Source organism: Sturnira hondurensis, unplaced genomic scaffold (genome assembly GCF_014824575.4).
Source record: "Sturnira hondurensis isolate 20B ecotype Veracruz unplaced genomic scaffold, ASM1482457v3 Scaffold0017436, whole genome shotgun sequence".
Lineage (NCBI taxonomy): Eukaryota > Metazoa > Chordata > Mammalia > Chiroptera > Phyllostomidae > Sturnira > Sturnira hondurensis.
The window spans coordinates 8,909,671-8,937,432 of record NW_028090067.1 but is presented as its reverse complement, the minus strand read 5'-3'; the positions used below and the strand labels follow the sequence as shown (position 1 = coordinate 8,937,432).

Genomic DNA, 27,762 nt, shown 5'->3' with positions numbered 1-27,762 from the left:
ATACACATTAATAGAAGAATTTAGGTGAGAAAGGTACATTGCAATTGCTGACTACTAAATGGCTACATGAGAGCCCTGTAGCAGAAAGAGAAAACTGCCGCTAGTGAGGAAAACACAATTAATCGCCAAGCTTGTATCAAATACACTGACTGAAAGAGAAGAGTAAGCAACAATAAAGACAAATGGTTGGTAATACTTTAATGTAATTGCCAATGATCTTTACCATACAGAACAACTGGCATTTCCTCACCATCTTTCATGAAGTTGATAACTACTTGTTAAAATAAGTTATATCTCACCCTGGCTAGTGCAGCTCAGTGGACTGAATGCCAGCCTGTGAACCAAAGGGCTGCCGGTTCAATTCCCAGTCAGGGCACATGCCTGGGGTGTGGGCCAGGTCCCCAGTAGGAGGCACATGAGAAACAACCACACATCGATGTTTCTCTCCCTCTCATTCACCTTCCCTTTCCCTCTGTCTAAAAATAAATAAACTTTTTGAAAAATAAAATAAGTTATATCTCTAATAATTAACTATAATTAAAGGTGCTACATAAAATGTATCAATGCTTCTGACATATTTTTAAATGAGAAAAATGTAACATTACAATTCCGGACTGGATAATTTCAACCAGATTCAATATTTTATAAATGCATAATATTTAGTCCAATATATACAATTCAGGTATGCCCTTAAAGAGTTGTTGTGTAATAAACTTGAAATACAGAATTGTAAACATCTGAACAACAGAGAATTATGTAACCTGTGACCCCCACCCCAAACCAAAAGTACAGTATGCATTTTACGATGGCACCTACTGGCAAAGGGTAGAAATGACGCCAGACAATAGCTAGGAGGGCCAACTGAAAATCTGGCAGCGGGGAGTTAAGTGTGAGAATGGATTCTTTGATTTCTTCCCTGTCAGTCTATTTTCCATCTTTCTTTGGACTCAGAGATTATTGTGATTCCCTATCACCATCATCCTACCATAAGACAAGAAATACAAACATCCTCAGTTACAAGAGTTAAATACTCTTAACTCCATTAAGAGTAAATATTTTTAACTGTTTTTTTTAAGATTGTATTTATTTATTTTTAGAGAGGAGAAGGGAGGGAGAAAGAGGGATTGAAACATCAATGTATGGTTGCCTCTTGCATGCCCCCTACTGGGGACATGGCCCACAACCCAGGCATGTGCCCTGACTGGGAATTGAACCAGTGACCCTTTGGTTTCCAGGCCAGCACTCAGTCCACTGAGCCTCTCCAACCAGAGATAACTCTAAGTTTTAACACTGACAGACAGGAGTTAGTGCTTAGAATTTGTATACCATACTGAAATATCTGGAGTTTTATCCTTCACCTTACATGGACTCTTTCAAGGGTGTTACTCATGGGAGTAAGCTTTGCTGTTTCAGAAAGATCACCGGAGGCAGTGAGGGCAACGGGGTAGAGCAATGAGGTAGAGCAACTCAAGAATGGAGGCAGAATGAACAACTCAGAAATGCGTGAAGAAAAAAAAAACAGGCAAGAAAGAATGAAGATCAAGGCAGTGTAAAGAATGGAAATAAGATAGTGGTTATGGGAACTGAGGGAAGAAAGAATATAAAAAACGTTGAGTAAGAAGGATTGATGGCTCTTGCTGACTGAAGGGATAAAGAAAGAAGGAAAAGGAGTTTAAACGAGGCTCCAGGTTCTGCTTGGCTGACTAGAGAGAGAGAAGCTGCATCGAACCAGACGGAGAAGCAGGTTTTCAAGAAAAAATGAAGATTTAACACGGGACACGTTAAGTTTGAGCTGTCTTTGAAGTAACAGCATATAGGTAAAGATCGTTTTGAAATTCAAGAAAGAGGTTTGAATTTCACTGAAATATAGGTGTAGAATTGGCATATATGAAGTCAGAGAGGTAGGTGGAAAATAAAAGAATGGAATCTAAGAAGTTATGGGGGAAAGAGAGAAAATGAACAGATTTGAGGACTCAAAAGAGACCTAAGACTCTAACAACTTGAAGATCAAAAGTGATCTTTGCACAATTAACTTCAACAGAGTGGAAAAGTGTGAAACTGCTAAGTACAGACACATTAATAAGTATGGAATGTCTGCTCTTTGCCAGAAACTGTGCTAGGGCTTGGGAATGTTAGTGAAGGAAACCGATAAAGCTCCCAGAGTTTACAGTTTAGTGACAAATGTACAATAAACAATGAGGGGTTGGGAAGTAGAATAAAGGGTGTTTTTTTCCCAAGAATTTTAGCTATAGAAGGAAGGAGAAGGAACTGAGGAAGTTGATGGTTTGAGAAGATGGTTTGGTTTTTTTTCCTCAAAATCTTTATAGCCTCTGGCTAAAGTATGAGTAAAAGAGGAAGTTGAAACTATAAGACAAAATGAATGAGCAACGAAACAATGTCCTAACTGGTTACCCTGATGGTGCCCACTTCTTCACTGTCTTCCTAGAACATAAAGTAGTTACCGATTATGACCAGAGGGAATATTCAAAATAACTGGCTGCTAAGTTACTGAAGAATTTAAGAATTTATAAGAAGACCTTAAGTCTCTCTCTCACCCTATATGCCTCTAAAATGTACTTCCAGCCTTTCACACAAATGTACATTACAAATGAACGTCTACCTTGTTGATAACTTACCCCAGACAGAAATTCCTCCTTTCAGAATTACAGGAAAATACATTAATGAATTGAATTCATGCAGTTATATCTGCTTCCTCTCAAAACCCACTAAAGTGACAAAAAGGCAAGAAAGTTGTTAAATACATAAGAAAAAGAAAACAGGAGAGGAGACAATACTCAATGATAGCAGAGACATATCGTGAAAGCACGGAGAAATCAAAAGCACATGGACAAGTGGTAACTGACTCCACAGAACAGAGAATGTTGAAAACTAAGTAACCGCTGAAAGAAACACCCATAAGAAGCAAGCTCAGAAATCCTCAGAAACTGAAGGCAATATTGAAGACTGTGGTAAAGGCAAAGTTGCAAATAAGAAAGTTGGTTCAAAGTTTACATAACATTCAGACCCCAAATCTGCTCCCTTCTGACAAATCAGGCCAGTGCACTCCTCCCTCCTCGGCATGAAAAGCAGGGGCGCTCTGCAGAAACCACGCCGGAGAGGCTCTAGACCCAGAGGCACCAGAAACCGAAAACAGAGGGACTGAGTAAAAGTCGACATGCCAAACTGGAAGACTCAGCATCAACCTACCTCAAACACCAGAATGTTACTAGCCAGACTTACAACTTTCAGAAAGAGACCCAAGAATACCTCCTCCACAGAAAGTTTTGGGAAAGTCCCAAAGAAAATACGTATAGTTACCGACTTTTGGAGAATCCCAAACAAAAAAGCCAAATGGTTACCAAGCTATAATGAAGTCCACTGCGGAACTGCTAAGCAGCTTTATAAGACCTCATTAAATATGAAAGGACAGTCCAGAATTACCATACATTTCAGGGACTCCTTTAACATGAAAGAGGGCAAAAACAAACAAAAACATTCAACTTAGATAAAAACAATGATCATCCAGGAAGCAAATTAAAATAATATTAAAAATTAAAGATAATAATCTTAGAGAGATAAATGAAACATTATAAGATCAACTACAATGAAATGTGAGAACAGAATAAAAATATTTGTCATAAATGAACAAGTAAAAGTGAAAGAGACTCAGAGATACACAGACTGACAGTTGCCAGAGGGGAGGGGAGTTGGGAGCCTAGGAGAAAAAGATAAAGGGACTGAGAACTACAGACTGGAAGTTACAAAACAATCTTGGGAAAGCAAAAGGAATACAGTTGATGATATTGCAATAACTATGTACAGTGCCAGGTGGGGACTTAACACATCAGGAAAACCACTTTGTAAAGTATATGATTGTCTAAACACTATGCTGTACATCTGAGACTAAAATATTGAATGGAAACTGTAATTAAATTTAAAAAAATTATAAAATAAATATATTTGTCTTCCATTTACTTTTTCTTACAAAGCTATTTGAGCAAATAGTTTACCAATTAAAGTCATGAGATCCAGAAAGCAAGGCAGAGGCAAAGAAAACTCACAAGGTGTTGAAGAACCTTCATGGCCACCACTCTGAAACAGGCCTTCCAAGCAAAGCACAGGTTGAATAACTATGACTGAGGACTGTCCAGAAAAATGGCTTCAAAGGCAAAAATCAGAACCAACACATGACCTAATGTTAAGAAGAAATTACATAGTTTTGTTGATAAGGTTGATAAAAGAATTGATGATAAAGGAGAGAAAAAAAGTAGATAACTAAAAGTAGATAAAAAACAAAAATTTGGACAAACCAGTAAAAGTGTGGCATATCACAGTTTAGCTATAGACAATATTTATAGAGTCATAATACAATAAACTAATAATTTAACCTGAAGTTGTGGCATAACTAGGTTAGAAATACGAAGAAAGAGAAGTATTGCTGTGTCCAGTGGGAAGGAGTGTTGGGAGGCTGGTTGAGTGGGTTGCAAATTCCCATCTCCCATGGTAGAAAGTTAATAGATAACAGCTACGACTGGAAAAAATCAAAACTAGCTGCATTGAAATTATACTTAAGTGAGGCAAATATAAAACAAACACACAAAAAAAGATTTGGATGTTTTTATTACAAGTCTGTAGTATCATCTGACTTTACCAAAATACATGTATATTGCTTTGCTAAGAATAAAATATTTTTAAAAGTTAATTCTGTGCCCCTTCATAAGAAGTGATCAGCCAATATATTATCTGGGAGTTCAGGAGATGTCACTGATACTTCCTTTCTTATGGTGGATATCCATGGAAAAAAGGGAGAAGGATGCAGTTCAGAATAAAATCCTGAAAAAATTCTTCCTAGAATCTTGGAATGGAAAGAAGTTTCACGGACCAAGATGCAGTGATTAAGGGAATGGTTCCAGAGTCAGAACTAGCTAACTTCAGATCCTAGCACTGCTACGTAATGACCACGTGACTAGGGTAAATGACTTAATCCCAGTGTATCTGATTCTAAATTGGGTATCTGTCATGTAAAGTTGTAAATAATCAAATGATAATCCCCATAAAAAGCTTAGTATAATTTCTGACATAATAAATATGCAGTAAATACTGGCCATTTCTAAACTGACAGTGATATACTACAATACAATTGCTATTATATACAACTCACCTCAGCCCCTGAAATTAATCTAAAAATTACTAACCATCCTATACAGCTATATTATAAATGAACCTGTCAAATTATAAACACAATCTTACTTCCACTAACACATAAACACAAATTTCACATGAAGTAAAGATTTATGCATAAGAAAATGAAAAAAAGTAGCAGAAAATAGAACAGAGAATTCATAATATCTTCAACAATTTTCTTATTCAATCTTTTTTTGAAAAATTTTTTGTATTTTCTTTCATTACCATTTATCCCCCTTATACCCTCTTCTATCTACATGGGATTTCTTTATTGCTAAACTAAAAGCTGAAAGAAATGATCTATTAGTAAGTTCTAGTCCTAAAAATCAATTTATTCCAGATAAAGACAAATGGTAAACCCTTTTCTGTAAACAAATTGAATTTGAACATGTCTTGAGACTTTGACAAAAATTTGGGAATCACAGAGCAGCAGAAATTTTTAGGGAAGAAGTCACATGATTATATTTCATCAATCTAGATATTTTTCTTCTCCCTACTATTTGGTCTGATGATTGGTCATTTCAATAGCTCCTATATTCCTACCTTGATTCTGTGATGTTTTTAACTTGACTCTGATAGAGTAATAACACACATTTGTAATTTATGAAAAGTCATTTACCTTGGATTTGATATTTCTCCAAGAACCTCATCTAATTTGTCGATGAAATGAATGAAATCAGACAATCCTTTTACGTGTGTCCTTAGAGGATCGGAGGGTGGCGGTGCATATCCTTTCCCTCCAAGCTCCATTGTTCTGATAAATGATGTGGCCACCTATGAATTGAAACAAATGATTCAGTTACGTTTAATGACTTAGTAAGTTAAAACTACCATTTACTTTGTGAAGCTGGGTACATTTATATACTTCTGGTTATATACAAGTGAAGTATGTTTGTGACCCAAAACACACTTTGATTGAGAAGAAAATAATCAAAGAAACAGATGCCATGCAGAATTCATGCCAGCAAAGGTTAGGGGACAAATTAAGGGCATAGTATGTTCATAAGAGTGTTCAACATTTTGCTCTTAGAAACATTTATTCAAGAAGCATTTTTCAGGGGCCTTTGCCTTTGGCTAGCACTGTACAGAATACATGTAGGAAGACACTCTTTGCAGAAATTCTCCCTTGCCAAATTTAAAGGATAGGACAAAAAATAAATATACTATGGATTTTCAAATACAGAGGCAGGATATATATAGTAATAATTTAAAACCTATTTTATCATAGTTATAAGAATTCTCCGTTAAGATACCTGGATCCAATGTTCAAAGAGCTTTTATTTTAAAAATCTTAAAAATGTACCACATCCATACCAGAAACATAGACATCTGTTTCTCTCGAGCAGCATGCTTCAAATCGGTGAAGGCTTCTCTTCCCAGTCCTCTGTCAGGAACATTGAGAATATGAGCCAGAGCCAGGTCATTCTTGGAATTCACCAGCAGATTTAAATATGAGTAGATCATTTTCTTTGCTAGTAACTTCACCTGCACAATAAAATACAATTTTTCATTGAAGTTCTAAATCCCTAATTTTTTATATGCAGTAAAAATATTGATGATCATTCAATGACAATAATCTCACTCAGACCTTTGGGAAAAAGACTCACCAAATAAACTGAAAGTTTAGGTTGGATAATTAGCATGGCCTTGCTCATATAGCCAACTTGCTGCCTTAAAAAGCTATTAGTAAATACTAATTACCATAATTATTGGGAAATGGCTCTTAGAAAATGAAATAAAAGATACAGTCCGAAGTCTGCCTGCATTTCTGATGAGGCCTGATCTCGTTCCCCCACATCCATCTGCCACTAAATGACCTCCAATCATGGAGGTCCCTGAAGCATAGGGCGTGGGCCCACGGGCACCACTGGGTCCCCACGTCCCTTACAGGACTAAAGTTACATGGTTAAGCTTTTGGAGAACTCGGAAGACACTGATTTTGACAACACCAAATAACCAACTAAGTAATAAAATTAAACAATTCAACCAAATGCTAAGCAAATAGTAGCAAAGACTTGATGTTGATGTTAATTTGGCCAAACAGAACTATAAACCATTTAAGGACAAGATACATAAGATCTGAGAGCACTTGATACGGGCATCGTTTCTTTCATATACATTGTATGTGTTCTTCACGATCAAATGATAAAATAGGACAGAAAGACAGTGAAACAGCAATAAAAAATTGCAAATCTTTAAGAAGTCTCTTAGATAATTATTAAGGACATCTCAAGTTCATATACATCTTAAAGCACTTTTAAAGAGAATACCTTTTTGAATTATTTAAATTTTACGTGAAAAACAATTCTTGAATTATGAGAGCAAGTCAGATCCAATTTTAAAAAACCTCCTTAGACAGAATAAGGTTACCTTAAATACAGACTTAAAATATAATTTAAGCAAAATTGATTAAAAGAAGTCTAAATATTAACTCAAACTTTTTTCTTAGACATTAAAGATATTAGCATTTACTACCTTTCCAGAGAGACTCCCTAATTTCCTTACATAAAGCAGATACAGCCATTCATTCACCCTGTTACAACTCTGCATACGAGTCAGTTACATAATTCTCTGAATGGATATTGACACTTTCTGATACTTTATTTATTTTCTTAATACTTCTATGACTATATGAATTCCTCGAGAGCAAATGATGTATCCTTAGGGCATAAAAGAATGATTGGCATGATATTAGAAAATCTATCCATTTTGTAAATAGGTTCTCAATCAGTCTCTATTCAATGATGAATGAAAGAAAAATTAATACATGTATTTGGTCCTTTTAGATATTTCAAAATTGAAGCTATGGACAAAAACACTTATGTGGGATCAAATAAGTGGTAATGTATTTTTATTACATTGTCTTAAAAAGAAAAGTACTCTACGGCACAATTAAATTAAAATCATCTTTAAGATGTCTTAAACTTTTATAAACTAAATATATAACATAGTTTTCTACTTCTATTTCAAATGTCCTTTTACCTTTCACAATAAATCACAATACTTCATGTGACTCTATAGTACAAAAAATTCCATTTAACTTCAGAGTGCAATAGCGTATCTTAGCCATACCTTCTCTATCCCTTTGACAGTGAAAAAAGTAACACAATTTCCCAAAAATCGAGACAGAAAAACAGGGATATTCACACCGTACTCAGAAACTTTTTTACTTTTTCTACATTTAATTTATTAAGACTACATTTAGTTTCACTGTCACCAAATAATTAGGATTTACCAGTACACGTATATCTGGATCCTGAGCAAGTACAAAACCAGGTCTTAAACTCCCACATCTACAACATGCTCTTTCAGGCTAGCAAATGCTGTCCTTCTGACACTGGGCAAGCTTGAGGGAAAAACAGCTTGGAGTCCTCACAGTCAGAGTGCTCTTTCAACTCACGGCTGTAATTAGAAATCCGTCCCTATCATTATGGTCAGATAACATGGCAGTTACGGTTTCGCTGCTCTTATATCTGCAAGAGGGTTTTAAAGAGGTTCTCTGGAAAAGCATTCCACATAAATACAGTTACGATGTCCAGAAGCAAGGGCCTAAATTGAAAAAATCCACAAGATTGAAGTTCTCACCAAGATACCGAAAATAAAGATACTGTTCTGTTTATTTGTTTAATAACCTGATTCTATCCATACCACAAAGTATTTGCAGTGTTTGTTTAGAAGGTGAACAATTTCAAGCTTTCTGAAAATTCCAAGTTTCTCTCGCTATCCCGTAATTGTTACTGAAGTACAGATATTCAATCTCATGTTGACAGTTTTTCTCAATTAAGATTAACAATTTATACAGGTATTTTTTACTTTCATTGCTAACACATAAATTATTACATCTAATGACCAGGAAAAAAGTGGGACTAGAGCTAATATACTGGTCAATTTTTTTATTTAACTGATGATTTCTTTGGGGGCCTTTATTGTATGTTTCCCTTCATTACTTCAGAATTTCTAAAACAATAGTTTAGTACCTTAAGAAAAATAAAATGAAGTAAAATAAAAGAAAGAAACAAAAACATTGTTTCTCCAATTCATGCCATTCATCTACTTCAGGACCGTTGTGCGGCATTAGTAAGCCCATTTGGTGATAAAAATAAATCGTTGCAAGACTGCAGCCCAAAAAGTTACTTTGGAATTTTAAAAGAAATATATTGCCTTCCAAAAATACTCTGTAAAAGGAAAAATTAGAAGTCTGCAAGTACAGGAAAATGGCTTAGAGGATGGCTGCTACTTTAATAGTCCTCATAAAATCTAATCCATCAGCTAACCAGTAGATAAAATACTCCTAGAAAATAAACCCAAGTAAGCAAAAGATAAAAGCAGAGGAATTAACACGATGAAACTATCATTGCTTTCTAAATGAGAAAACTATATACTTATAACAAGTATATTATAGAAACAATCAGTTTCTCTAAACGATAACCCCTTTTCACAGATGTATCTGTGAAATAACGTTTTACATCTGTAAGCCGAAACACTACAAGTTTAGGTCATTTTACATGTACAAATGAGCTCATTACTCTTAATTAAAAGTCACAATAACAATCACTGTTTCCTCCCTGCAGAGCTTGTAAGATAGATCAAAAAGAACAGATTTGTAAACTATCTGCCCTCTCGATGTATGAATGTACTCCATTACAGCTACTGAGAAGAAACCAGGCAAAATAGCACTGTGTTGTCAATATGTAGGGCAAGAGAAAAAAACAAACAGAATTTAAATGAAAAATTAATTTCAAATTATTTTCAAGCAAGAGAAAACAGGATTTGGGATATTTTATTGTACCAAAAAGGGGGGTGTGCTCGACATGTAACAGGGCGTGTAAAAAAGATACAGAAGGCAGCCTGAAGGGGATCCTTCTATTTTAGCAACAAAGATTAATGACTGTAATTAATTTTAAAACTCTAAGTAAATAAAACTCCATGAGTCCTCAGCAATATATACGCACATTAAAAAAAGGAAAAAGATACATAGAAAAAATATCTAATTTGCTTCCTGTAACTGGTAATTAAAGAGAAAGAATTAAGGAGTGATCCTGCCATTTTTAGGGAACTGTACTTCATCCCAGTTGATAAAAGCTCTTCTCTACTGAGAAGTGGGAGCTAATTAACACAAAGACAAGACATAGTTAGAAACTCGCCGTTCTGCAAACTCTAAAGAAATGACTGGTTCAGACCAGCATGATCAATGAATACAGGCTTAAAACCATTTGATGAAAGGTGGTTGGGACACAGGGCATTCCACAGTGTCACAGTATCACCCCACAGACCTTTGCTGACAGCAAAGGGAGAACCACTTCTCCATATTGGAAAGACCAGACAATTCAAGGCAACTTGAGTTTGTATCTCCTGATACGGTACAAAATGAGATACTCGGCATCAGTTATGAAGTATCTGTTAAGAAATGTTAAGCCTTAATCTAAACAAGCTTTCACATGTAACTCCGGGTTTATTGGAAATAGAGAAACAAGTTAAATAATACCAGTAGGAATTAATCAGATGAATAAAACATGAAAAACAGGCTGAGGGGAATTCTTCTAGAGGAAGAATCTAAAAAAATATAAAACGCACTTGGGGAACAAATGGAGAAATGTGAATAGGGAAGCAAGCCAATGACATCAGGGAATACTTAAGTTTTCTTATATATGATAATGATATTGTGGTTATGCCTGCATTTTTAGGAAATGATATGCTGAAGAGATTTTTAGCACAGCATCTGTTAGCACAGATTAAGTGTCATGATATCAGCAACTTAACTTTCATACAGAACAGACAAAATATCAGATGCAGATATAAAGTGAATTTCTAAGTCTAGGATGTAGGTATACAGGTATCTATTTGAGAGCAGTGATAAAATATATTTTTAAAAGTGTTATCTGTGTAGCATGGGACTTACGAGAAAAATCTGTTTAACAGTGTTTCTTGAAAAATAAAGAAGGTGATTCATCAAATGTGTTAACTTACTAGAGCAATTGCATTTGGAAATAGGCATATTCTAAGCCTTTCATATACTGTATTTTTAGAAATACTGAATGTCAGTTTACGCTTTTTCCAATAATTGTGAAATCTCATCTTGTCAATGATTTTATTAACCATAGAACATTTCATAAACATAACTCTCATGGTTAGTGAGGGGTTATTGTATTTAATTTGGCACCTACCTTTCCCAGCTGAAGGTAAATTGTATTAGACCAAACCTATACTCAGCACTAGTTTTCTGTGGTATGATTTCACACCAAACCCTGTTGTTAGAACTCATGATTCCTCAGCATTCTACTGCAAAGGCTACGGAACAGACTTTCCAGTTGTACACATCTTCTTTAGAGGCAACCATATAAAGCAGGAACTGTGAAGTTTCCCAAATAGAGTCAGCCCTCTGAATCTATGGGTTCTGCAACTGTGGGTTCAACCAACCACAGATTGAAAATATTGGAAACAACAAAAAAAGTTATGCCGTTGCTGATGTGTACTATGTAGTTAGGCCTATGATGACTGTATCTGAACTGAATATATATATATGAATATATATATATGAATATATATATATATATAAGGGAACAACATATATATATATATATGAATATATATATATTCCCTTATCGTTCTCTTATCGTTGTTCCCTTATCGTTGTTCCCTTATCGTTGTTCCCTAAGCAACAGAGTACAACAAATATTTACATAGTATTTACATTGTATGAGGGGTTGCAAGTAATCTAGAGATATTTAAAATATACAGGAGGATGTCTATAGGTTATTTGCAAATACTATGTACATTATTTTATATAACGGACTTAAGTATCTGTGGATTTTTGTATCAAAGGGGGGTCCTGGACCCAATCTTCCAGTTACCAAGGGACATTATATAAAGATTCAAAGAACTCTAGACTTTCAACCACTTTTCTGATACTTAGGGTGATACCTCTTCTCGCACAGCACAGGTTAACTTGGCCCAAAACCATGAAGTCACTGATTGATATGCTTTTACCAACCAGTCTTCAACATATTACTCTTTGCAAATGGTTTTATTTAACCAAATAAAAAACTTCAAAAAATTTTGAAAATAGTAACTGCGTGTACAATCAAATTCATAGTCATTTGAAGGGGATCACATCGGGCTTTAATTCACTCACAACTCACCTTTTCATTATCCTGACTGTGTTCACTCATTGGTGATGGTGGTGCACAAAGCTCCATTTCATCATCTACTGCAGACTCTCTGCCAGACAGAAAATCCCGTAGTTGACTCTGTAGGAAATATAGGATATTTTACTAATAAAATGCTATGCCAACTCTAGAAAATATTTCACATCTAGTTCTACTCAATATCACTGATATTCCAGTACACGGTGCATTGCCTGACCTTTGTTGGCAGTCAATAACATGGCCGTAAACTTCCCAACAAAATGCTTCAATTAATTCCTACTGGCACCTATACTCATAAAGTTTTATAAGTTTACAGTTATAAGATAGCCTTGGAAATTTAATTTTAGCCTTTTGTTTTTTATGGAAGAAGAAAAAGAGAAAAGAAAGTCTTGCCTGAGGCCCACAAGAAATGTTTCATTTGGAATATATAAGTAAATCTAGTGGCCTAAGCAGTACACTAAGAAATAGTTTCCGAGAAAACATTTATAGAGATATTTGCCTTCACCCTCCCATCCTACTCCACATCTCCAGTTGATTTCATTTATTCTAAAGTATCTTGCACACACATACATCCTTCCTGAAGAATAAGCCAGGAACAAAGGTACAAACCAAATTAACAAAGCTCAGTGAGATCGCAAACCACTTTCCCTCTCACATATTGCAAAGTTATGACTAAAATAACTCACCAATACATACTTATTAAAAATAGCATTTGCCACAATGATATTGATATGACCAACTCATGAAGAGTTTATCATAAAAAAGACTAGAAAGGTTGTTTTTCATAATATACACAATGCTTAATCTCAAAATTCAAGATCACAAAAATATTAATTTCTAATTTAACAAATTTTTGACTAGAGGTAACCCTCATACTTGTGGTTCTGATGTTTTAAAAAGAGATGTTGAAAGCAAAGATTTATTTTTCTATAGACAACATATTATGTTTCTAAATAGGAGACTATTACCTTTTGTGAAAAACTGTTTTCATATTTAATAACATGTAAAGTCCATTATTCCAGATGAGTTCTGTAGGCCCCAAATGGTCCAGACTGAGGTCCCTAAGATCACCCAGGAAGCCCTCCTTTCCCCAGCTATGTATACATGTTAATCTCAATTTTCTCAATACACTTGAGTCGAAATGATATATCAAACAGAACTCGATATGAGAATCCAGCTATTTCTATCATACATGACATTAAAGATATTTGTAAAAATGTAAAATATGTCACTATTCTCATCATTTTTTCTTATTTTTGAAAAATACAGTTATTCTTCACACAATGTTATTACATTAACATTAATAGGTTTATTATCAGCATTTTAAATAACTTGGTGATGAATATTTTAAACACATCTCAATTTTAATTTTTAATATGGCAAACACCAATAGGTATAACCTATATAAACAAAACCTCCTTATAGTTCTAAATAAGTTTTTAAGATTGTAAAAAGTTTCCTAGACTTAAAGATTTGACAAGGACTCAATAATACACCATAAAGCTTTCTGAGGTAAGCATTAAAATTGCAATATATGTGCTTGCTGTAATACACTATTAATTTGACTGATTTTGTACTTTTGCTGATTTGTTAAGTTACTACTCATTCTATTTTTATCCTATTAACTTAGAAAATGTACTATATAAATGAGCGGATCAAAAACCTGTGGTACATTTACACAGTGGAATACTACACAGCAGAAAGAAAGAGCTCCTGCCCTTCAAGACAGCATGGATAGAACTGGCGAGGACTATGCTATGTGAAATAAGTCAGGGGATGAAGGACAAATACCATACGATCTTACCTGTAAGTGGAACCTAATCAAGAAAACAAACGAGCAAGCAAAATAGAGCCAGTCATGGAAATAAAAAACAAACTGACAGTAACCAGAGGAAAGTGGGAGGGAGATAATAGGGGAATGTAGGGGGAAGAGTCTATTCAAGGAACATACATATAGGACCCATGGACAAGAACAATGGGGGTGGGGGGAAGATTGAATGTGGGAGGCAGCAGGTGGGTAGGACAGGGGAGAGTAATGGGAAAAGAATGGGGACAACTGTAATTGAACAAAAATTTTTTAAAAATATTTTAAAGAAAACATACTATATTTTTCTATCTCATTAATGGTTACCTCCACTTTCTCTGTATTCAGCTCAGACCCATATTTCTCTATTACTATTTTAAAGGAATAATGCCTGCTACTTAACCCCAACTACGATGTTTAATAGTTTTTCTTCTCAACCAGTATCAGAATCTCATTTACTGTAAGGCTTCCACTTTAGCACACACAAGCCCAGTCAGCCCACATAATTTTAACTACACACACCCATGCTCCAAGTTTTACTGTTCAACTACCATCTTCCCCTAAATATCTATCTGTCCCAGTTCATCTGCTTAGTCACCATAATCTTTGGAAAGATAAATTCTTCATGAGGTATGAAGATGACATTCTTTCCACTTCTGCACATCCTCACAAATCCCTTCTTTAGCTTGACTAATAAATGATATATTGACTGAGGATAAGTTGCTTAGGTCACTGTCCTCTTCTTTCAGTACAGGCCATTTAATTGTTTGGTCTTTATTAAGTAGCTTGTTCTGTCAAGAAACTTATATTTCTCTTTAGCCTTAAAAGTTCCGAAGTTTTACTAAATTATACCTAGGTACGTGTCTTTTCACCGCCTGTAATTTTGTAAGCACTCAATCAGCAGACTCAGGGAAATATTACAACAAATGTAGTTATAATAAAATATTATGTATTTAATCACGGCCTCTTGTACATCTGTCCCTTTTTCTGCTTCTGGGACACCTATCATTCGTACACTAAATCCTCTAGATCTAACTCCAAGTATCTTAACTTCTTCCTCATGATTTCTTTATCTTCAGACTTTTTCCCCCTTGCTTTAAATATTTACTGTATTTTGCCATGTGTAATGTGTACTTTTGACCCAGATTTTTGAGGGAAAAATAAGGACAGGCATTATACATGGGTAGTACCTGAAATACCTTGTATCTGTCCTTGTGTTTTGTAATTATTTGTTACATAAAATTTCTTGTAACACAATATGTTTAAAAATAAATACTAAGACCCCTTTAGAATATAAAAAACAAGTATCTAAATACAAATAAATAAATGAATGAATTAAAAAATCAAAATTATTTTTCCCCTGAAAGTTTGAGCCAAAACTGTGGGTGTGCATTATACACAAGGGTGCATTATACATGGCGAAATATGGTGTATTGTATTTGATGCTCAGGACACTAATTTGGGTCTGAACTTATCTGTTGCTTTGGGAAATTTTTTCTCTTTCTTCTTCCTTTCTAACATATAGAATGCCTTACACTTAGGTGTATCCTTGAACTCCTTAGAATATTAATTATTTGTTGCCATTCTCCTCTAGCAGCACCATTTTGCCGGGCATGTGTGTCCCCAGCTGACTCATCCTTTCTGGCTGCTGAAACTCCTGAAGCAGCTGTTGCCTTTTTTCACTGGCTCTTTGGGACTCAGCTCTGACTGTTGAAGTACCTTAAGTGTATGACAGTCTACAAGTAAAGCAAGTGGAAGCAGTCTCCACTCCTTACCCAGCAGCAGTAGAGAAACAAACAGGCTGTCACTCATCTGCTTAGGCCAAGAAAAAGCCCTCCTGTGGTCTCTGACGCCTCAGCAACAGTAAGCCCATCCACTCAGCTACCTGCGGGCTTCTTCGGAGGCAGTGAGTCCTGGTACTTGCACAGAGAGTATTTGCTGACCTTCCCCAGGAAGTCCCCAGACCTCTTATGGCTGCCAAACTCTTCTTACCATCTACCATATGTGCCCAGGTCTCTGATGTTGTCCTCCAGTTAACTGCTCAGTTCATGAAAAAGGAAGCTCTTGCCTAGGCTTGATATGGGCCCTGCATCCACGTCCCTCAGGAGAGGAATTATCAAGTAAGGAAGTCTTTTAAAAGAGAAAGTGCATTGTTCAAAGTATCATAGTCTCAGAGCTTCCTTATTTTACCTTTATCTTACTTCATTAACTCCTGATTTATTGAGGTTGCAATAAATAAGAAACAAAGAAATTTTACCAGGATTATGAAACTTCAGGACTCAAATTCAGCCTTGCTTGGAATTTTGATACATATCTTTAAACTCTTTCAACATAAATTGGGATTATATTTAGTGCGTTTTTGAGAATTCAATATAGGGATTTTTTTTCTGCTCATTTCTCCAAAACTGAAACTTTTTCTAGAGCAAATGTGAGTATCAGAGATCAAGTTATTAGTCTTACCAAGTTTAAATACAGAAAATTTTCTACTTCATATACTACCATCTTAGAGGTTTCCACTTCATTCCTGATGTTCTACAGAGAAGACATGCTGATGTTTGGAGACACAGAACTCCCTCAAATGTAGACCCTTATGTATCTCATACTATCAATTGTTTCACTTAAATGAAGACTTTGTAGAGGACTTAGACCAGGGCAAAGGATAAGGTGAAAACAATGTGCCCAGAGACCTCAAGCAGATTATACTCTCACAGCCTATCAAATCTTTGTTGGTCCTGCAACCCCATACTTATGTTTGATTAGGCTCTCTAAATAAACTATATAAAAAAGCAGTCAAAAATCATCTTTACAGGCAAGCAAATAAAATATAGTCAGGGAGGAATAAAAACAACTATCTTCACTCACAAGTTCCCTCCTGTACTGTGGGTGTGCATGTGTGAGTATGTTTGTACAAGGACGCATGTGTATTTTGAGAGTTACAACAGGGCAAAGGCTTCCATCATAGCTCAGTGAGGCAAAGACAGCCAATTACCCACCAGTATCCATTCTCCATTTTTCCTTAGTAAAACAGCTTCTGTTTTTATTCCGGTATGTGATTATTCAGAATAACGACTACATCCTCCATGCCCCCTAGCATCTTTATGTGGCCATAGATTAAGCTCTGAGCAACGTGATGGAACAAAAAAGCTCTGCTCGTTAAAAGGAGAGTGCTGTGCTCCCTGACTACTTCCTGCTACAGGGAATGCTGATCTGATGCCTGGAGCTATAACAGCTCCCTTGGACCACAGACAACCTTGAGAGTAGAGGTTGAGAAAGAAGATGGGAGAACAGAATGAGAAAACTCCTAGGTTTCCAATAACCATGGAGCTATCACACCAGTCCTGGGTGTTTACCTTTAGCATCTTTTATAAAAAGGTGAAATAAACTTCCATTTTCTTAAACCATTGTTATTGTGGAGATTTCTATTATACACAGCCAAAATACTATTCCCAAGTATCACAAATACTTAGAAAATATTTACTATCTTAGAAAATACAGTAAACATTCTCTTCTAATTATAGCTAAAATTATTTAGTGATTACCACTATTTAATTACTACTTGATTGACACCCAGTAAATGGTAAGATATAGAAAAATATTTTTGAAACTTTAAAACAAACTAAATATGTCCAAATATATTCTAAAACAGCTTAGTAATTCTAATGTAGACAAAGGCAAATGTCAAGGATTGCTACTGCATTAATTTTAAAATTTATACTCCATAAAAATATAAGATAATGAGGATGTGTGTGCAAAAAAAAGGGAATGGTTATATTATCTCATTCTTATAAAATGATAGCCCACCTCAGTAAAATAATATTATGAATCCTAAAAAGTCATAGCAATCATTTATACAACATATGCTAAATAAAGAGATGCACATTAAACCAAGAAAATAAGATAGAAAAGCTATCATTAACATAATTCAAAAAGAAATCACACGTGGCACTGATTTCTTTGTTAAAAATTTTCTTATCTCATAAAAACCTAGTCTTATATTTCAACCAAATAACAATACAAGTTCAACAAAATTCAACACCAAAACATTTCTTTCAAGTAATTACTAGCTTTCAGATAGCTAAGTTTTCCATTCTTAACATGATCCGAAAAGCAAAAGCATTATCAAGTTACTGTAAACACTAATACCAGAGTTAAAAATAAATCATCACATTTTAATTTGATTACAATAGAATTGCTTTAAAAAATACTTACGGCAGATATGTCGGCATTATTTTCACAATCAGAAGTCAAATCGCTACACTTTCTATAAACATCGATCAGATCTAACATATTACTATTCTTTAAGAAACTATCATAAGTCCTCCTAATGTCCTCGTAATGGTCAATTGCTTCCGTACTTTCAACTGGTAAGCTCAATTTCTCATGTAGTAAGTGTTTCCAGGTCAACAAGACATCGCTGAGAGAGACTGTAAATTCTCCACTGTGCTGAAAGAGATAATGCCAAAAACAAAAAGATAAAGTTGGATGCCAGGATACTGATGAACTTATATTTGATATGTGAAGTACAAATTGAATTTTGTACTAAATTCTTGAGAATTTGAAGAGAACATCCAAGTTGAGCTATGGAATAATTTTAAAACCAGATATAAAAAAAGACTTTGATGACTTTATAAAACTTGAACAACTATGGCAAGTTCACACATGACAAAATTGGCAAACACACAGACATTGTCTATTACCTGAACTTCACTAAATTTCTCCTAGCCAAATTGGGAAGATAGATGGACAGAGAACTGTACATAAATACTATTGGTTGGAGAAACATTAGATTCTGTTCATCTTTAGCTCCTATTAGTTCTTTTAGCTAATGTATTTTAAATGTTATTCAAAAACTATCAGTGCCATAGTGAATTCCTTCATACTACACACACTGTTCCGAGTGTTAGTTTTCAAATATGATCATAAAATTTAAATCTTTTAAAAATTGTGTTCATTTCATTACTGTTCCAGGGAAAGCAAAATGCCAGTGCTAAAAACCTTCAGTCAAAGAGGAATTTTTATTCTTTCTCAGGGACACACTAAACTATAGGCAAACAAGAGCTAGAAAGCCATAGTCAGGTTTCTTTCTACTAATATAAGTTGCCAGATGTTACCAAGCAAAATTGTTCTTTTTTTCTCTTCTTCAGTATCTACTTAGATCTGTAGTGGGGGGCGAGGCGGGGCGGGTGTTGTAGAGATTGAACAAGAAAGAAAAAATCAGGAAAAACTCATGGATATGCACAACAGTGTGGTGACTCCTGGGAGGCTGGTGTGGAGGGGACAGGGTAGATAGAGAGTGGGCAGAGGTAGAGGATGGCAATGGGGAGGGTAAATTATGATAAAAAATATATATCTACATGTAAATTATTTTGAAGGTATTTTTCATTGATTATATTCTGATCCCACTTTATATTCCAAATATTAATAATGGTGTCCTCCACAAAATGTCAACCCCAATTCAGTAAAAAATTCTAACTGCTCCTCTCCCATGCTTCATGAATAACAAATATTTTTAAGTATCCCTATGTAATATAGTGAAATGTATCATTGTTACTCTCTTCAACAGTTAAGCTCCATTAATACACTAGTAGTTTCTGTTAACACCTAGATCTTTCCATTAATTGCATTTAAAGATGGGTGTATATTTAAATAGAACTACAATTCACTGGAACTAAATTGTAATATCACATCTAGCCAATGAAGAATAACAAAAAGAAATCAAATGGAACCACGTAATGTAGTACTATTTCTACATATCTAACTCTTTCAAATGTAAATCTTTATCTCTTACAAAGATCAGTCACATTTCCCAGTTACTATCCAAATTTAAGACAATGTGTACAAACCGCCTTAAAATAACTGATTCTTTCTATTGTCCTCATTATCCTTAGAGCAGGGACCTGTTACATCATAGTTATAAAAATTAATTATATTTCACAAAACTAGTTCAGTGAACAACCAAAAAAATCATTAACTCTCAAACCTTACATCCATAATCCAAACACAAGACAATTCATAATTTCTCAGCATTGAATAAAAAATTGTATACTTTACTTCCTAGTCCCGCAAAGGTTACGTACTATAGAATCTCCAAATGGCATTTAAGTTAAATACATCCAGCTATTTAACATTTCAAAACTAAATTGTTTTATCTGAAAAATTCTTAAAACTATTTTGGCATAACACCAATCACAGTAAAAATAAATGAAGATTTTGGTTAATGTAAATGTATACTTTATTTCTAATATGTTGACTGTAACTAGTTAAACTACACAAGTTCTTGTTCTTGTGAGAAAAGTCATCTGACAAGATGAACAGTGTTTATACTTGGATTGTAAAGACATTTCAAATCCAAATAAAAATGTACTCCAGATATCAGCTTACGTGATCAGGGGCCTATCACGACGGTATATTCTATTATTTAAACCAGTGACAACTGACTGAGAAAGAGTCTGTGGTCAAACCAGAAAATGTTTTGCTAGGAAAACATGCCAGCTGGCTAATATTTGAAGGAAGTTCAAAATGTTCAATGATTTCATTCTTTGATGGACAGAAAAAGGATTCTGTTTCACAAGAATAAAATGAAAAAAAAAGCAAGAGTTACATTTTGTCAGAGATGGGAACTTTTATATTTTTATCAATGTTATTTTTATCCTGATCCAAAATTTTAAATAAACTTTACATTTTTAACTAACTGGCATTTTTATTACTAAAAGGGAAAAGATAGCAGATCTTAAGAGCATTAATTGCCTGTTTGAACTTGAGTAAGATACTGAAATCCCTGAGTCAGCTTCCTTGGTTATAAACACACCACCTATAAATGGTAGATAAAAATGTCAGTTGCCTTTCCCTTCTTATTCAAAGTAAAGTAACTGTTAGCTTGTTTGCTGAGGGAGGAGTGGTGTATAAATGTAACTTAATTTTAAAACCTGTTTCATCCTGTGGGTCTCTTATTAGGTCATTTTCAAAGCTGTGAGCCAACCACAGGTGCTGCGATTGCTTTCTATAAAGTTATAAAAATTACTATCTTTGTCTATTTTCTCTAATGGAACATTTATAATGTTCTTAAGGCTTTTTAAGGTGAAAAATGGCCTTTATAATGAAATTGCCAGACAGAGTCAAACTATGAAGCCAATTCCAAAGGAAGGAAAAGGCTAAAATATTATTTGCAACCTAATGAAGTCATATATATTTGCCGTTATAATGAAACTAAGAGAATTAAAACCCTAGCTAAACTGCAAACATGGTGAAAAGTATAGGTAGAGGATACAAACAACCAACTCCACCCTTTTATTTCTGCAGCCTACTGATGAATGCACCTGCAGGCGTGTACGCATGTTGTTTCATACTGCTGAGTGACACAGAAGTCTGAGCACAGCTTGGAATGCCTAAGCTAAGTATGTACACAGAGAGTTAAAATAAAACTAAACTGCAACTCCCATCTCCACTGCATACGTACACACACCTCTACAAACTGTGAAAAACTCACTTGCAATTCACCACTCACCCTTTCCCACCCAGAGTCTGAAGTTTCACAATGAATAAAGTGAATTAACAAGTAGAAAATTAACAAGCAGAAAGAAATCCTGAGTGAGTGCTACATAGACAAGTCCTGAAGAAAAACTGACTTGGATTGAATATCTTAATATGTCCAAACTTTTGCAGTTGAGAACTAAAATTTTTTTCAGGCTACATTCTACTCAGCTTGTTGATCTATTTATTTTTAATTGTTTATATACAAGTTAACAAACAATAGGAAGTGATCTGAACATGCTCTGTTTGCTTCCAGAACAACAGCCCTAAATCACTAAACAATAGTGATTCTTAATAATTGCCTCAATCTCTCTCTCTCCTTATTTCCCAGTGTATAGTCACCAAGGCTTAAGCTTCAGCTAGCCCATTCCATGTATACAATATTCTCAGAATCTATTATCTACCTGAATACCATTTCTGCAGGTTATTGAAGGAGGACAGATTTTTTCCCAATGCTCAAGCAGTAATCCCGACAAGACTTACCCGGATTGCACTGGGGGACAAAGGAAAGAGACCCTGTGATGACTGACCCCTAGGTGTATAGCTTTAGTGACTGAGTGAACAATGATACATACCACTGAGACTAAGAGTATGAGGAGAAAGGTAAGCTGAGGGAGCAAGCAATGTGCTCTGCTTTCAAAAGCGATGAGACAGTAACGGAACATCGGGGTAAAATGTCCAGCGATACTTGACCATACCAAAGCAAGACCCCGCAGAGAGATCTGGTGTGTGAATACTGATGAAACAACCTAAGGGGTGCATATCCCATGAAAGTGGGTAAAATGGAGCACACTGGAAGACGCCAACAAAGTATAAAAGAAAGAGTACGTAGAGTATAGGTAGACCTCTTCCAAAGAGTAAGAAAGAGACAAAAGCAACTCAAGAGCAAAATAAGCCAAGGATATGAACAGAGAGTTTAAGATGAAGACACCGAAATGGTCAAATAAGCATTTTAAATGATGTTCAAATGCTCTAGCTCTCAGAAAAATTAAAATGAAGTACCACTTTTTCTCTTTTCTAACGCAGTTTGACAACACCTAATACGGAGACAGAGATTAAAGGAATAGTACTCACACTGTTAACATAAATGTAAACTCGAGCAGCCAAGTGGAAGAGCGGTATATTACAGTTCACATCTATCACGGGACCTGCTGGGCATGGGGCCTGGAGAGCCTCTGGCTCAGTGCACAAACATCGAATTTCAGTGCAGAAATGCTTGTAATACCAAAAACTTCAAACAGCCCAAAGGTCCAAACATGAATAAATGTATCAGTCACACAAAGGATGACTAATAAAATGAATGAATTAGATAAACTGTTCTGTCAGTACCTGAAGAGGTCTTCTAAACAATGTTGGGTGATAGAAACAAGCTGCAGAAAGAATGCATACCATCTGTTATCATTTTACAACAGACACATTACGTGTGCGTCTGTATTTGCAGAGAAACCCCTCCTGGTATAAAACGCCAGAACTATAGGCGAAAACAGGAAAGCATTTTTTAAGCATGACTGAGTTGTCCATCAACGAAATGACAAAAGGTCAAGAGTGATAAGAAAGTGTCAGTGTAGGGGGGACGAGCAAATGGGGGGGCCTGCATTTCCCTGTAATCTACCACTGCCTGACACTCAAGGAAACCTTGTTTCTATGAACCCTGAGCACAAAGACTAGGAGACAAGCTGAGCATGAGAAAGGTGGGAGGCTGGATCAGAGGCCCTCTGGGCCCACCCTGCGGTACATACAAAGCCTAAGTCCCCAAAAGGCCAACTCTCCCAGTATGTCCACTGGGAAAAAATATCTGCCCAGCAGAAGGGGATGTTGGAAACACTTGCTTGTGAAGAGATTTTTTTTGGAGTAGCTTCAGTAGTGTGCTTATCTCTCGGGGTAACTTCACTTCGACTTTTGCCCAACAGCTCATTTCTGCTGAGACAGCGGAAAGTAGCCGTCTATCTCGGCAGAAAATTGGAGGTCTGTTTCCTGGAGGGCGGACAGAGGTCTCTGGACTGATGAGTGCACCCAAACGAAAACCCCAGGAGTGACAGGACCTTTCACACTCTAAATTGTAACACGCCCTTCAGGCTCCCAGCACATTGGCAGCTCGACTTTACACCGTTTACGCAGTCTTTTTCCTCAGAAAAAGACTCTTTTCTAGGAAACTGTTCCAGAAGGGGTATCCTAAAGATACTGACATGAAAGCCCACTAACCCAATTGCCCAGTCAGATCAGGGGGCAAGCCCTACCCCTGTACCCAACACTTCCAATAAGCCTTTAGTGCTTCACTTAAACACGAGGGGACAGCCAAGGATCATCGTGAAGAAAGTCTCTAATAGGAGGAAAGGAAATCTTTCCCAAATAAAACTATCAAAATGGGAATTTAGAGGAAACATTATACAAAAAAAGCTTATAAGACAGAAAACTGTACTTGAACAAGAAAAAGCAAAATATTACTAATAATTTCAAAGAAGAAAAATATTATATCCTTGAAGTGAGAGAAAGAACAAAAAAATGTCCTTGGAAATAAAGAGAATGATGGCAGAAAAAGGAAGGAACAAAGAAACCTGTGGAAGACAGGAAGAGAGGGAAGAAGTTAATATTGATATAAGCGGCTGTGATGGGCCTCCTTGCTGCTCCTTGATCCTGCGAGGCATCTGACCCTTGCACCTCAAGGCTCTCGCGCCTGCTGTTCCCTTTGCCTGGTAGCCCTTTCCCACCGAAATCCCCGTGGCCAGCTCCTCCTTCCACTCACTGAAATCTTTGCTCAAATGGTAAGTTCTAGATGAGGCCTTCATTGACCACCCTATTTCAAACCGCAAGAATTCCTCCATCGCAAACTCCATATATTCTTTACTTGGATCTCTGTTTTGCTCTTCTGCGTAGCATTTATTATAACTTAAAGCATTAAATACCTTATTTATTAGAGTATCATCTATCACTCTTGACTAGAAGATTAATTCCATGAGAGCGGGGATTTCCTTCAGTACCAAATTCCTAATGCTTAGAATAATGTCATCTGGCTCATAGTAAAAACTCAGTATTTGTCCAAAGAATGACTACATAAGATACAATTTTCTACAAATTTTTTATGTTCAAAACTTATCTTAATGTACAGTTTTAAATATGCAAAACTGCCAACTACCCATGCATAGGAAAGATTATCTCTTATTTTAAGATCATACAATTCCTAATTTTTAGGTGTCAAAATAGTCTTCCTTTTTCAAAATGATGGTTCTAGTAATTAGTTTTTCTCAATAGCCCTATCTGCCAACATGAGAAATGTTCAAATCTGTCAATGTCTAATTCTTTCGGAAATTTTACTGGCAGATAAAATCTAAAATTCTGGGAACTACTGACATAGAGGATTAAAATAATTTATCAGAGTGTCATTCCGTCTAGCCCAAGAGACCTACAAAAACCAACCCAACCCTTCAAAAATCTTCTCTAGTCAAAACAGTCTCCCTACCATCTTCAAACCATCGTTGTTTTCATGCCCCCTGGATGCTTCCCCTGCACTTTCCTCTTCCTTCAACCCCTCTTTAAACCCTTTCCATGCAAAGGTTGCCATTGCTCCCAGGGCGCTGTCTAAAATTCCTGATGACACCAGCCTCCGTTCATCCATCTCTTGCGTGAACACCTCTAGCTCCTCTAGGTAGAGCTCATTCTAAACAGTAGTTTAGAACAAGCCAACTAGGTAAGAATCACTTTGGGGAAATTGAAAAAAGACAATTTCCAGGGTCTCAGTGCAGATAAGACAATCAGAATTGTCAAGATTGGGGCACACAGGAGCCAATACTTTTAAAAAGCCCAAATGATTCTGCTTTCATAGCCTGGCTTAGGAACAATTAATTTATACTATAGTATCTTGTTATTCATAAAATACTTCAATTATATTTAAATAAACATTATCTATGTGCCTCCCAGATCTTTTTAGAGAAGTCTTATAAAATAAAAACAATTTTTAGCCATAATAGTTGCATGTTTATATTAAGACTTCAAATTAAACATGGAATGGGATGTTCTATGTGAAATTACACATGTGAAGGCCTTAACTGTGGAACGAATTATCTCAAATCCAATAGTAATTATTGACACAGACGTACAGAAGCATTTGTGAAGATAATATATTCATATTATCATAAGAGGGCATCTATTGCAAAGAAATTAATATAATAAAGTTTATTCAAAGAGGGAGCAACCACAATCCACTTTTAAGAAAAAGTTAACCACAATGTAGTCTACTAACCTGTTTGCTGGTCTCGGCCATGCAGAGCTGCAATGCCAAGAGCATGGCGTCTACGCCACACACAGTAGTTCTCTCCGAGTCGCACAGAGTATGCCAGTTCCTCCTGAATTTCTTAATCATGGCCGAAACAGACCCCTGATGAAGCACAGCCATTGTCTTGGAGTAGAACAGTATGCAATGTTAGAAAGCCTCATTTTACTTTTTTAAAAAAGCCTCATTTTAATTGAAAATTAATATTTAACCTGTGTAAGCAAGCAAGAGTTAGAGAAAACTAAGTAATGAATGAGAAGTCATTTCATATTTATTAAGATTGCTTTTTAATTAAGTATAGGAAAACAGACTAAAACAAATTTCTACCCAAATTATATTTTCCTTTCCTTTAGTTTCCTTAAGCCAAATCTACTGAAATAACAAAATCCAATCTTCAATTTGAAAACTGAAGACAGATACACCAATTCTGTAAACTTATAATTACAGACACATAGTTAATTAAAACTGTGTTTAAAAATATTTGTGTTGAGATAGATGGTAATATCTAGGGCAGATTTGGCTGGGCAGGGCAGGGGGAAGGCCAGTTTCCTTCCATTGTTACATTGTCCCAGAAGAGATGGTCTACTTTCCCATTGTTCGAATCTAGGTCAGACTTATGACTTGATTTGACCAATAGAATGTAGTAAGAATGGCATTGTGGGAGTTCTGAGCCTACATCTCAAAAGGCCTAGGCAGAAAACAGTTAATACAGCAGGCCTGGCTGCTATCCTTTGAAAGACCCTTCCTTGGCTGGCATCTGGGAACTCAGATTTCAGGAGGGTTTCCAATAAGGGCGGCTCACTGTGCCTACACTGAACAAACAGTATAGTTTATATTGAACACATGCGTTCCTTCCGAGTTTGGAATTTCGGAACAAAGACAGAATGCCTACATGTTCAGCCTCAGTACAAACCCTGGGCACTAAGTCAGTAGAGAATTTCCCTGATGGACATTTTACATGTGTTGTCACAACTTATTGCTGGAGGAACTAAGCTTGTGCTGTGTGACTTCACTAAGATCACTTCTGGAAGCATGTTCCTGGTCTCCCCTGGACTTTGCACCATGCACATTCTACCTTTGCTTATATTCCTTAGTATCTTTTTGCTATTATAAATTATAACCATGAGTATGAGTATATGTCNACTTTCCCACTGTTCGAATCTAGGTCAGACTTATGACTTGATTTGACCAATAGAATGTAGTAAGAATGGCATTGTGGGAGTTCTGAGCCTACAACTCAAAAGGCCAAGGCAGAAAACAGTTAATACAGCAGGCCTGGCTGCTATCCTTTGAAAGACCCTTCCTTGGCTGGCATCTGGGAACTCAGATTTCAGGAGGGTTTCCAGTAAGGGCGGCTCACTGTGCCTACACTGAACAAACAGTATAGTTTATATTGAACACATGCGTTCCTTCTGAGTTTGGAATTTCGGAACAAAGACAGAATGCCTACATGTTCAGCCTCAGTACAAACCCTGGGCACTAAGTCAGTAGAGAATTTCCCTGATGGACATTTTACATGTGTTGTCACAACTTATTGCTGGAGGAACTAAGCTTGTGCTGTGTGACTTCACTAAGATCACTTCTGGAAGCATGTTCCTGGTCTCCCCTGGACTTTGCACCATGCACATTCTACCTTTGCTTATATTCCTTAGTATCTTTTTGCTATTATAAATTATAACCATGAGTATGAGTATATGTCGAGTCCTCTGAGTTCTCCTAGTAAATCATCCAACCAGAAGGTGGTCTTGAGGGCTGTCGGACATAAAACCTTGAAGCTTCAGCTCTTATTCTCTCGCTACTCTCAGGCTGCCATATAAAGAAGTCCAAGCTAG

At 35.9% G+C, this 27,762-nt stretch overlaps 1 protein-coding gene across 1 annotated transcript in view; it reads right to left on the bottom strand.

Annotated features, from left to right (window-relative positions):
- PARPBP (PARP1 binding protein) overlaps positions 1 to 27,762 on the bottom strand; it is a 51,854-nt gene that overhangs the window by 21,568 nt on the left and 2,524 nt on the right. The window contains exons 3-7 of the mRNA XM_037068415.1: positions 25,901 to 26,056; positions 18,343 to 18,576; positions 12,324 to 12,431; positions 6,499 to 6,669; positions 5,804 to 5,958 (exon numbers count right to left, since the gene is read on the bottom strand). Of these exons, the coding sequence (XP_036924310.1) occupies positions 5,804 to 5,958; positions 6,499 to 6,669; positions 12,324 to 12,431; positions 18,343 to 18,576; positions 25,901 to 26,053 (821 nt within the window). The 5' untranslated portion in view covers positions 26,054 to 26,056. The remainder of the gene's footprint in view (positions 1 to 5,803; positions 5,959 to 6,498; positions 6,670 to 12,323; positions 12,432 to 18,342; positions 18,577 to 25,900; positions 26,057 to 27,762) is intronic.